The 12,410-nt window shown below is 44.3% G+C and overlaps 1 protein-coding gene across 1 annotated transcript in view; it reads right to left on the bottom strand.

Annotated features, from left to right (window-relative positions):
• The window catches only part of ARIH1 (ariadne RBR E3 ubiquitin protein ligase 1), a 58,509-nt gene that overhangs the window by 16,627 nt on the left and 29,472 nt on the right, over positions 1-12,410 (bottom strand). Inside the window, exons 3-6 of the mRNA XM_034065873.1 lie at positions 10,364-10,508; positions 5,041-5,133; positions 4,598-4,653; positions 1,011-1,077 (exon numbers count right to left, since the gene is read on the bottom strand). Coding sequence (XP_033921764.1) covers positions 1,011-1,077; positions 4,598-4,653; positions 5,041-5,133; positions 10,364-10,508 — 361 coding nt within the window. The remainder of the gene's footprint in view (positions 1-1,010; positions 1,078-4,597; positions 4,654-5,040; positions 5,134-10,363; positions 10,509-12,410) is intronic.

The raw sequence follows: 12,410 nt of genomic DNA, 5'->3' as shown, positions 1-12,410 counted from the left end.
GTCCTCTGCAATAAACTGCTGTCATCTCAGTCTAAACATTTACTTGCTTTCTACTGAAATAAAGCAGAAATACGACAGTCAACTCTTCACTGTCAAACGGCCTCTTATGAAGGATGAGGAATACAAACACTTCTGCTGACCCTGTAGCTCACCCACAGAAAATGCTTGAAGAATACGAAGCTATGATGTGTTCCACTGAAAAAAGCATCTGTCAGGCTGTTTGCAACTGCCAGCTCTGCTCCACCACTGCAGGAGCCCTCCGCAACTGCTCACAAACCAAGTACACTAGGTTTTTTCCCAAGCACTGCTTTCTGGCATCCCTTAACACCACCTCCTCACGTGTCCCTGCAGTACTGCAGCCTGACATGGGTCAGCCTTCATCTACAACATATGCCCAGATCCATTAAACTTCAAATACCCCAAACCACTGCACACATCACTTTAAACCAGGAGTGAGAGCTTGACCCCAGTAACCCCTGGGATTGCCTTACAACAACAGATTACATCAGTCACTCCACCTTGAAGCTGAACGCATACAACTGGGATAGTGGGAAAGTCTTCCAAAGCACCTTTCTCCAACTCAATTTTGAGGTTGCGAAGCTGTTAGTATTTTGCTAAAGCAATTTTGCAGCTTTACTTCAACTGGCAAATATTAAGGCATGGTCTTGTTCACAACAACAGTTCCTGGGTTTCAAGCTGAAGTATCTCAGGTAAGATTCAAGACTCCTCAGAACCTGTATTTTGCACAGCTCTTGCATTCTATCTATCTACAGGTGCTTGCTCTATCTCTAGGTCTTCTGTCCTGCAGATCACATTTATATTTTCCTATAACTACACCTAAACTATAAGGGCTATAAAATAACCCCTGCAAAGCCTCTGAGTTGTCACACTTGATTAGAGACTATGCAAAAACCTTGCTCAACAGTTATAAACAAGCCTCAATTCTCTGCTTTGGTATATACACCGAAGAAAGATAACCTAGAAGCCTAAAATGGGAAATGAAAACTCACCTCTACAAAACTATTGGTTATTAAATGCTGGTACTTTAATTTAACCTTGGAATCTGTGATCAGACGCCTGTGGAAAGGAAGACAGAACAATTATTGTAGTAGAAAACTTATTTTTCACCCATACATAGCCAGTATGTTAAGACAGACAAATGGTTTTGATTCCTCCCTCTACACTGCAGGTACTTTTCTGTACTCACCTGTTCTCTCTTTAGTTGCTGAATCATATATTATTATGAACACTACAAATACTGTATTTAACTTCTAATATTAACTAGGCTGATATGAATGCTTCAAGAGCATGGTGACCACTTATGTCCTGAACACACCAACCCAGCTGGAATCTGCACACTGCCCAGCCTAGATACATTCAAAACACTTTTAACTACATATTGCAGAGCACATGTATATGTGTCTTTCAAGTGTCTTCTGCATATATATAGATATAAAGCTGGACTAATATGCCCTTTTTGGTATTTGTTTTAAATCAGACTGTGGAATAGAGCTTTATATAGGCCATATTATGGATAAATACTGCAATTATGAAGTTGACCATTACAGGGTGCAGCCAAACATCAAGTGTCCTCCTTATGTCATCACACCGACATTCACTGAAGAGCAGTGTATGTGATGATGCAACATCACATGAACTCAAGCCCTTGGCAGTCTGGGTTGCTCCTTACCAAACTCTGAGCTGGTTATTGCATAAACATAGCACATGGCAGCCAACCTCCCTGTGCTAAAACAAAACACATCAGTTGACAAAGCATCTCATCAGGCTCATGTCCATGAGGAGCCTGCAGTTCTGGAGTGAAACTCCTTGAAGAATGAAAGAACAATTTGAACTGGGAATATGCATTAGAAATGTCACTTCCTCACTCTGTACCTGCGCTTCCAGACATAACAAATCTCACTTTAAAGCTTTATTGTATGACATGTAAGTATCAGGAGCTGGAATTTAAGTGAAGAGTAACATCACAGCTAACTGGAGCAAATGGAGTACACAATCTGCTGTCCTGGGTTGGACACAGGGGCTTGGAGCAAGCTGCTCTAGTGGAAGGTGTCCCTGCCCATGGCAGGGGGTTGGAACTGGATGATCTTAAGTTCCTTTCCAACCTAAACCATTCTATGCTCTATGTTCAACAGCACTTCCATAGCACCCCTAAGGTCAAGACCTTCAGGAACTTTGCTCTGGATATTATCATCTTTTGACAAACAATGAATAAAACTAGACAAATTCAGAGATCAAACCCATTCCCAGTGCCCATAAACCATATTCTGGGGTACGTTCCCCTGTGAGCTAAACTATACAAAAGAAGCAAACTCACTAAAGAAGCCAGGCTGGAAAGCAAAGTGCTTGCAAAAGAACTTTGAGCCTTGACATCTTCTGGTAGCTCAGAACTGCCTAATCTCAAAAACTCACCCAGAGATGATAACAATGCTCTGTCAACCTATACATTTTACACTTATTTTCCCTTTTGATAATGCAAACTCCTCAAAGACACCAATCAGTGTCATCAGCAAAACGCACATCAAGAGAGAGGCCAAAGAGCTTCCCATAGGAATTACTTCAAAACCTTCCTATGTTCTGATGTGATGCAGCAGCAGTGGAATTACTGACGAATGATGGAACTATGCAAAGGAAGATAAAAACACAGCAGCATTCCATACAACTTCCATATGGGAACCCAAAACCCATCCAGTCCCAGTGAGTGGGGTGGTTCTCAGAGGATAGTACCAGAGTGCTGCCATGCACAAGCATCAGCCATTAGATGTGCTGGTAAAGAAGGAACCTGCGTTGCTCATTCATGAGATCAGCTTTGCATGTAGGTTAAAGCAATTACCAGCAGCATTAGCAAAGGGGAACAAGGGATAGAGGCAGATTACCTTCAGCCAGTCTGAAAGTCTTGAAGGAACTGAAAGGGACCCTGACTTCAACCTTCCTGGTAAGCCCAATAGGAACAAAGGAAATGGACAACAAGATAGGGGAATACGCACAAATCCAGGAAAGTCATAGGAATTTGGGCTAAGTCTGGACTCCTAAGGAGATGACTCAGCTTGGAGATGTACTGCCTTACTGAGGGCAAGTGCTGAGAAGGGAGCAAATGAATTCCTTGGCCTATCTACTTTGATTTTCTGATAGATGAAGAAACTGATGTGCCTTTACATTACACATTCCTACAGCTTGGAAGCCTAGAGCTGGAGACCTTGTAAAAAGAGACCTAAAAAAGAGGATAATTAAGGACATGGGAGGGAGTACAGATTCCACGTGGGATTACTTGTATTTATTCATGCCATTTCCTAAGATGGCCACAGTTGCCCACCTTTGGTTTTAAAGGAAAACATTAGGCTTTCACAGAAAACTGCACCTCCCTCCCCAGACATTCCAGGTGTCCCTGTCAGACCAGGAAAAGACACATTGCTTGAGGTGAAGATTCACCCCAGTGTCATGGGGTTTGTGCTCTAAAAGCTGCAAAGGACAGTCAGAAGCCATAGCAACAGAAGGCAGTGCTGCTCACTTCTTCCCCCCTTTCCTTGATATTGCCACTGCCACAGGCTCCAACCACTTCCCATGCACTATCTGGAGTGCTGCAATCAAGAAAACACTGCAGAGTTCCTCCTGAGTGTCCCACACTCTGGACGATCAGGCTCTGCTAAACTAAATCCTCCATTGAGCCACTCAAGGTATTAAGTCAACTTCAGCTCCATTTCCACCTTCTGGAGTCTACAAACCACACCTCCACGGGGCATGAAAACATTTCAGCTACTTCCACTTCTATGCAGCCCACACACTGTGACTAACAGAGCCACTAACACAAAGGGGCTGGTCTCAAAGCAACTGATAGAAACCCCAGCAAATTAATATCAATGAGTGAGTCAGGCTTCAAGAAGGAAAGAATAAGGTAGCAGAGTAAGCTTCTATTTAGATGCTTTTTAGCATGAAGAATTAAAATGAACTTAATCAAGGTTCAGAATGATGAAGGATATTACTCATGCAATAATACCACCCATTACAAAAGAGAAGGAAGCTCATGGAATTCAGGGCTTTGCCATGTACGAGCTGTCATCCTACAGCTGGACAACTTAATAAGCCCAGTGACACAGGCTGACATACCAGCTTAATCAAATCTTATGTTCAAGAGTGAACTGCTTTCTATCAGAGGGCATAAAACACACCCTCCATCAAGCTGTATGCAGGACTTCTTTCCTGTGACTCATGTATTAACTATAGCTATAGGACTTGGGGAACCAGTGGGTTGACCTCAGTAGGAAGTTCTAAATTCCTACATAAATCAAAGGCACGGAAAATGCACAAAGCAGTTAAACAGGGTCTGTGAAGTCTGCCTGGTGCCTATTCTGCTGTCATGCTGACCACACTGGCCAAGCAGTCTTTTCTCCAAGTACCATGGCATGGGCTTTTAGCTGGACAAAAGGTAAGAGGCAGGCTGGTATCAAAACAGACAGGTCATGATCAACCTCCCTGCTACCTTAATGCAGGTTTTATCTTAAGTCAGTACATTTGAATAGTACATGAGTAGTAAAATGGAAACAGAGAGGAAAGCCAAGAGGCAGCAACTCATCATACTTACATAACTGTATTGTCATCAACTAAGATATCACAGCCATGAGCAGGGCATGAAATGGTCTGTTAAGAAAAAAAAAAAACAACGCACAGAAAGGTCACAAAAGAATCAGTTTATCCTATTTTTGCATCACAAAGAATTCCAAGGCAAGAGATTTCACTCAAATCCACAGCAAAAATAGCACACTGGCTCTATCATCACATCCCAGCTGTGCCACTGTGCACAGCACGATTCCTCCCACCCAGAGCAGATGTCTGCACTGACACCATGCAGCTCCCTCCAGCTTCACCAGTGGCAAAGGCTGCAGCCCCCAAAGCTTTCTTTCCTGATTTTGTTTGGTTTTTTTGTTTCACTTGGGTGCTTTTTGTAATTTTGGTGAAGAAAGAATTCCCCCCTTTCTTTTCCCCTCTTCTCCAATACACAGAGTTTCCAGAAATAAGTCTGTTTACCTGTCCCATGCCTTCCTCCATTATTTTGGTAGTTAAATATTCACTCCAGCACTGCATACAGAACTTGTGTCCACACTCTAGGCCAGTGAAGTACTGCAATGACAGAGAACATAAGACAGTGGATGGCTAGCAAGTGGATTCACTGGATCACTTCATCCTTCTCAAGCTGAGCCATTTATCACATCTCACCCCCACACCAAACTTGAGATGCTACTATTTATTTTAGATCATCGACACTACAGAACATTGCCAAGGCAACTTCAGTCATGATTTCATAGCCAGACTTTAATCCCAACCCTAGCAGCAAGGAAAGGTGTGGCTGACGTTTCCTGCCTGCCCTTTTAAGCTGATCCTTGTTTTAAGAGTACATATGGAGCACAGCACAGCTCTTCCCTGTTTTACTCTTGCAAATGAGTAAAGTAAATGCAACACCACAAACAGGTCATGGTTATAAGATGATACAGATTCTTCTTTCCTCCTGTTTTTTTCACTTGGCCTGTTGTCACATGTGGGTGCCACCCAAAAGTCCCAGAATACACACACCAGCTATGCACAGGCAGCAATTTACTCCCTGTTGTGTAGGAAACTAAGTGATCAGTGAGTAGTCTGCTTAACTGGGTGAGCACTGAACAGACACAGAGAGGTTTGTGTGCACCTATGCTTTCAATGCACACACATCACGTTTGCCACCTTGCCTGGTGAACTGCCCCCTGACCCTCAGATGCTCCTCAGATGAAGACACTAAAGATGCTGATGGGCAGGTGTAAATTACTAACTGAAATTCACTAATGACTAGCTTGTTGCAGACAGCAACAAGGACAACTTCATCTGTGTATGTTATCATCGACACAGTATGCTAAGATACCATCTGGGACTGAACGGTTACACAAGGCGTGGAAAAGCAAACACTGCTGAGGAAAGACTGAAATGAAGTTACTTTATACTCAGAGCCAGGGGCAAGGACAAACAATATTCTTTCACTACAGCTTTTCAAACCATCTTATTCTCAACCAAGAAGATAAAACAAGAGCCCCACCCTGAGATACCATCAACTTGTCTGAAACTCCACAAATGGGAGAAACCTAGTATCCTCCAAGAAACAGACCCAAACAGCAGCGAGATGCTGATAATTAAGGAGAAAGCCCATTTTAATAGATTAATGTTCTTCCCAAACTACCTTCTTGACCATTACATGCTCAAGGTTACAGCCACCACACGTTGTTCATCCAACACTGGCGTATTAGCTGGGCACGCTCATCCTTTGCTGCTGCAGCACTGGGATCACACAGGAAAGGTGCTTGCTGATATATTCTTCCCATGGCCTCACCCTTTTGTGGATCACACCCATCTGGTGCTCCTGCCATCACTGTTTGGATATGAGGCTTGGAAACATGCTGTGGTGCTGCAGCCAGCAGCTTGACTCTGCCTGTCACCCCCACAGCCTGCCAGAGAGCTCAAGCAGGGAATGCTGACAGCTGTGGGATGCCCAGGTACACTAAGGCTGATAAAAAACCTTCCAGTCCATTGCTGAGTCAGCTAACAAGGTACCTGATGCTCCAGAGATGCTGACACCCCCAGGACTTGCACGGTTATGGTAGAAAAGCCCCAACATCTGTACCTTTAAGGATGCTGAGAGCACACAACCATGCTTTGTCTAGAAATGCTGGACCAGATAATCCTTGAGGTTCCTTCCAACCTGGGATTCAATGATTCTATGATCCTGAAGACAGCACTGACTTTTCCACATGATGGGAAGGAAGCGCAGATGGGGGGATTATCACTTAATGAACCTAACAACTGCTGCAGCAAGCGCACACAAGGAAGCACTAAAGAACATAGGTAAGAATGCATCCTACAGGTTATTTCAGGCAGTGAAAACCTTCGCTAAATGCCCATATACAAGGCAGGCACCACGCTTTCTTCCAGGCTGCAAAGAATTCAGAGCTCTCTTGTCAACTCATTTCTTTACTTTGAGGGAGTTCCCAATTATTTTTGGCTAAGCTGACAGTAGATGTCAAGGGAGTGAGCACAAAGGTCGCATTAAAGCATCACATGGAACAGTGCATTGCCGCAGCAACAGCTCTGTTCTCACTGGATCCATATCCATCACCTGCTCTCCCTGCAAAGGCAGGTGCTAGAGAGAGTCCAGAGAAGGGCCACAAAAATTATCAGAGGGCTGGAGCAGCTCTGCTGTGAAGAAAGGCTGAGGGAATTGGGGTTGTTCAGGCTGGAGAAGGCTCCAGGGAGTCCTTTCAGTATCTACAAGGGCCCTGTAAGAAATATGGGAAGAGACTTTTCAGTAGGGTCTGTTGTGATGGGACAAGGGGGGTGATGGTTTTAAACTGAAGGAGAAGATTCAGGCTGGATATGAGGAAGAAATTCCTTACACTGAGGGTAAAACACTGGCACAGGTTGCCCAGAGAGGTGGTGGACGCCCCATCCCTGAAGACATTCAAAGCCAGGTTGAATGTGGTTCTGGGCAACCTCATTTAGTTGAAGATGTCCCTGCTCATTGCAGGGGGGCTGGAACTGGATGAGCTTTGAAGGTCCCTTCCAACCCAAACCATTCTGTGACTCTACGGTTGACTCTAGCAGCAGTATGTTGACATTCCATTAACTGTCTCTTGCTCTTCTGGTATCACCCCACTAATCAAAGAAGATATCGGCTGCTCCAAGACGCGTTTGCCATGACAGCCTCACTCAGCAGTAGCACCGACAAAGTCATCTGTGTGTCCCCAGAACAAACATATGGTTTGGACAACAGTACAACATTCCCTGAACACCCCAACTTCGCTCGTAAATGGGATAGGAAGGGTGAGATGGAAGGGATGAGGGAAGCAAAGCCATGACCCTGCCAATTCCCATCCTCACCAACATGGGTTTCATGTAAAACAACAACTGGAGCTTGACAGTGGTTCATGGGGACACAGAGGGACTAAGAGATTTCCCTTCACTGTTCAGCTATCAGGATGCAGGCTCAAGGAAAGCATCAATGTCTTCGCTGGCAGGTGCTTCCCTAAACCTCCAAACACAGTTCTTTGGAGGTGACTCTGTATTTCCCTTGTAAGTGCTTCAAAAGGCAGATAAACACTACCTGCAATGACCCTACAGGAGAGTGAATAGTCAAGACTCTTGCATTCCTGTCATAGCTGTACACTAACATTCCTTAACAGGCACAGCTCCAGAGGCTGAGCTTTCCATAGGTTGGAAGTGCCTCTTGGAGAATGGAAATACAGCTTTTTCAGGGGGAGGAGGGAAATGCTGATCACTGCAAGAGGATTTAAAAGCTGAGGTTTTAGGTTAGGGATTGAGCATAACTTACTGTAGAACTTGTAATTTACATTGACCAAAGCAAATTCAAAACAGATTTCAAACCAGAAGGCTTATGGTCACCTTAGACACAACACTACAGACACTGGCCTTTTATAGAACAAATAATAAATATTAGTTTCCCTAATGCTCCAACACTGATGGATGCCAGTGAAACAGAGGATCCCCTCTGCTGTGTCTTGACTGAGCAGCAACAATGCCCCTGCTCACTGCAGCATCTCCCTGCTCCAGCTGCAAAACTGCTCTTCTCACAACCGGGCCACTGCTATTCAACGTGCTGTTGGACTGACAGACCAAAGGTATCAGTGTGCTTTGTGCACATCTGCCCAGCAGCACATGCACTCCAGGTAGAGGAGGTGCCCCTCAGCTCTGAGCACGGGGCATGTTCCTGCCACCCAACACCTAGGGTAAAAAGATGAGAATATCTTAAGAAAGTGATATCTAAGTTTTAAGTTTCCAAGAGAACCTTCTGAAGGGAAGAATGACGTATTAAGAGGGCACTGAGGCGCTGGCACAGGGTGCCCATGGAAGCTGTGGCTGCCCCATCCCTGGCAGTGTTCAAGGCCAGGTTGGACACAGGGGCTTGGAGCAACCTGCTCCAGTGGAAGGTGTCCCTGTCCATGGCAGGGGTTGGAACTGGATGAGGTTTAAGGTCTCTCCCAACCCAAAGCAACCTGGGATTCTCCAAAATCTGCATTTGAATTTTCCAAGAGGATTTTTCTTGGGATGGACATTCAGATGCTCAAGATGTCTCCTCCCATATTTTCTCTCAAAACAAAATTCTCAAGCTCATCTTTGTTTTTCAAAGCACCTCTTTATACAAAGCAAAACACAATTCTCCATTGCACCTGCTCTCCTCAAAAGAAGACACATAGTCTTCTGGCTCAAGAGCAATAGTGATCTTAACATTGAGAACCCTAGCAGCCTGAAACTGGGCTTTCCTCTCCTTTGCCTGCTCCAGAGCAAGGGAAAGGCTACAGCACTTGATACAAGGCCACTCATAAACCCTAAAGGTCATCATGGTTTCCATTCTTGCTGAAAACCAAGCTCATAAAACACACCCAGAGCACGAGCAGAACCTTATGTAAGGGCTGCTTTAAAGGTCAGGCAGACGTTAAAGTATTACAGGGGAGGGTCAGGACAGCTCCACCAGGAACAGTAGGTTCCAATAAAGAATTCCTCCTGCATGTCAGCACCCTGCCTTTTGGCACAGTCACAGATGAACTTTTCCATTTATCTCATTTTCTTCCAGGATCTCCCATCATTATGTCCTGCCCCTGGAAAGCCAAAGCAAGCTGCTCGCCTGTACAAAAGGCAGCAGAAGCCTCGACCTCCCATCAGTGCAGGGGAAAGTACAGTGTGTGTTAACAGCTACAGAACAAAAGAATCCTCATCACCCATCTCACCAGAAACTGAAATTCTTCATTCAGAGTACAAGCAAGTCCTTCTACACTCATCTTCTGTGATGAAGAAAGTATTGCACAAACACAAGAGAGATCCAAACAGAGAGATCTCAAAGATACCCATATAGGTTTTGTATTCCAGACTGCACAACCTCATAGATGTTATTTCTGCTCCTCAGTTTTCCTCTAGACTTCCTAGCTTGATTACCTGGTAACATTATTTACTATTTTTATAAAAAAAGGAATAACCACTTCACTTCAAATACAATCTCATGTGGGGTAAACTACTACTGTTTGAGATCTGGTTTAGAAACACATCATAAGAACTAAAGGGAACACTAAAGCACTAGACAATGTGGGGGGGTGACCACACTTGGATCACCTGCAGCACACAAGACAAAGTTTACTGCATTAAAAAGCAACCTTGAGCATCATGTTTTAAGGCATATACTATCAATTAGAGGATTTAATGAGCAAAAAAAAGTGAAATCTCAGCTTCATTTCAAAGGTTTTCTTAAAATACTGGCGGTAGACATGCACCTAAAATGTTCTCTGGCAGCAGGGTGGGGAGTCTCTGGTCAGATACTCACCGAGTTGGGGTAATTCAGGTAGCAGATCTGACAAGGCATATCCTGGACTGATGACCTGGTGTTCATCTGGCGCGTTCGAGACTTTTTACTTGGATTAATTACATGACACTCTGCAAAGAGCTTCTCCAAGTTGCCATCAAAGTACCTGCAGGACACACACAAGACAACGAGAGTTTAGCTGTTGCCCTGTAAGTCATTTTTCAAATGCTGTTTGGGAGTTAAACACGCATTAAATGTACAAAGTTGGTTTGGGTATTTCAAAGACTCACAGCCCTTCTACTTGCACCAAAGTCCTCACTACACAGCTCTGAGCAGAGAGGCAGGTATTCGACACATCACTGCAGAGATCTGGCTTGAACTGCACGCTCCTAAAAATTCAGGTACCTACAATACTTCTGTTGCATTTCAAGTAAGTCATGATTCTCCATGGTGATTACCTTATATTATAACTCCAGGAAACTAGAGCAAGAACGTCCTACTTCTTCACAGTCCAGGCACTAGGACTCTTCTTAAAGCACAAGCCTGATGCCTCCAAGTTCAATTCTCTTTTCAGCTTAAGCCTTCCATTCTTCCCTAATATTCTGATCATTTAAACATGAAAGAGGCAGGAGACAGCAATCAGTCACAGTCTGTGATTCAGCAGCTCCCTGGTTCCTGTACTCCTGCTTCCCTCCATGTCCTCAGTCTACATTAAATATGTCCCAAAGAGGTCCTGACTTAATTTTGGCACTTCCTCCTCTGATATAAGGAAAAATGGGTCAGCAGAGACAAACACTCAGCTAAGCTGATCAAGCACCTACACATGGTCACCATCTCTCATTGATGCATTGCCCTACACACACTTCAGTCACCTCTATAGTTTGAGAACCACTGCTGCAAGGTGTGGACTCCCATCTCCAGTTAAAACTAGTCTGCTTTCTTTCTATTTCATATTCCCTTAAGAAAACCAACAGTGGTTTGGGATACCGGCTGACTTAAAGCTTCTCAGCTTGGTGAGGAGGACCAGATTTGACCCTCATTAGCAGGTAGGTCACCCTCCTCCCAGCATCAAGATTTCACATACCTTCCTCCAACTTGCAGTGAACTAATCCAGTCTGACCATTAACCAGCTAACCTACCCTGTACATACATCCCCCATTCAAATCCCGTCAACAAGTCATTCCCCCACAGCAACAGCAAGTTAAATCCAAATAAGGTAGCACCTGCCTAGAACCCCCCCCATTTGACCATAGTGCAGTGACTTAGATTGAAGACCAGCAGATTTATTCCCAGCAGACACCTTTCCTTGTAGCTAAGGCAAGGCTGAGATTAGAGTCTTTACAAAACACATATTCAAACTCATCACAAACCAGACAGAATAATAACAACAGAACATAACCTGCTGTCCAACAACAGACAGAAGAAATCCAGGACTTTTTGCTGGGGAATGAAGTTACCAGGGGTGTCTTGATGCAGGACTAGGCCTGGTACACAATATCTAACCAAAGCACCCCTGCTAGATCGTCTTATTCTGCACTATTCCCCCAGAACTCCCAAATCCATAGCAGTTCTCTTACAGAACTACCAACAAGACTGGCCTTAAATTCAAAAGGGTTGAGTTCACTGCTTTTTCCTTGGTGCAGTTTCACATCCTTTGGTCCTTAATTTCCAAGACACTGGATTTTGAAGCTGGTGGTGAATTCCGGCATTTCAGCATACATGAGGCTTTGCACTGTTCTTCAACCTTAGCTCAGGGACTTAACTCAGGTTATTTCGTGTGCCTTCAAGATTACTTATCTCTAGAAACCCTTAGCAAATGAATTCAGGGCAGTCCCAAGCAGCCAAACAGCTGGGTGTGACGTTTGCAAATAAAACAGTACAAGACAAATGCTGTGACACAAATCAAACACCAGCAATCATAGGCAGCTGAATGCATCCCATATTCTTCTCCATCTCTGTGTTGATGAGACCTATCATGACACTTTGTACCACTTCCATTGCTAGGATCCTCCCAGCTGCCTGGATTTTTCCTGTACAATGCCTGCCTGAATCCTCCTCTGAACCAAAT

Source organism: Melopsittacus undulatus, chromosome 9, assembly GCF_012275295.1.
Source record: "Melopsittacus undulatus isolate bMelUnd1 chromosome 9, bMelUnd1.mat.Z, whole genome shotgun sequence".
NCBI classification, from domain to species: domain Eukaryota; kingdom Metazoa; phylum Chordata; class Aves; order Psittaciformes; family Psittaculidae; genus Melopsittacus; species Melopsittacus undulatus.
The sequence above is the reverse complement of the archived record's forward strand: the minus strand, read 5'-3'. Positions and strand labels throughout refer to the sequence as shown.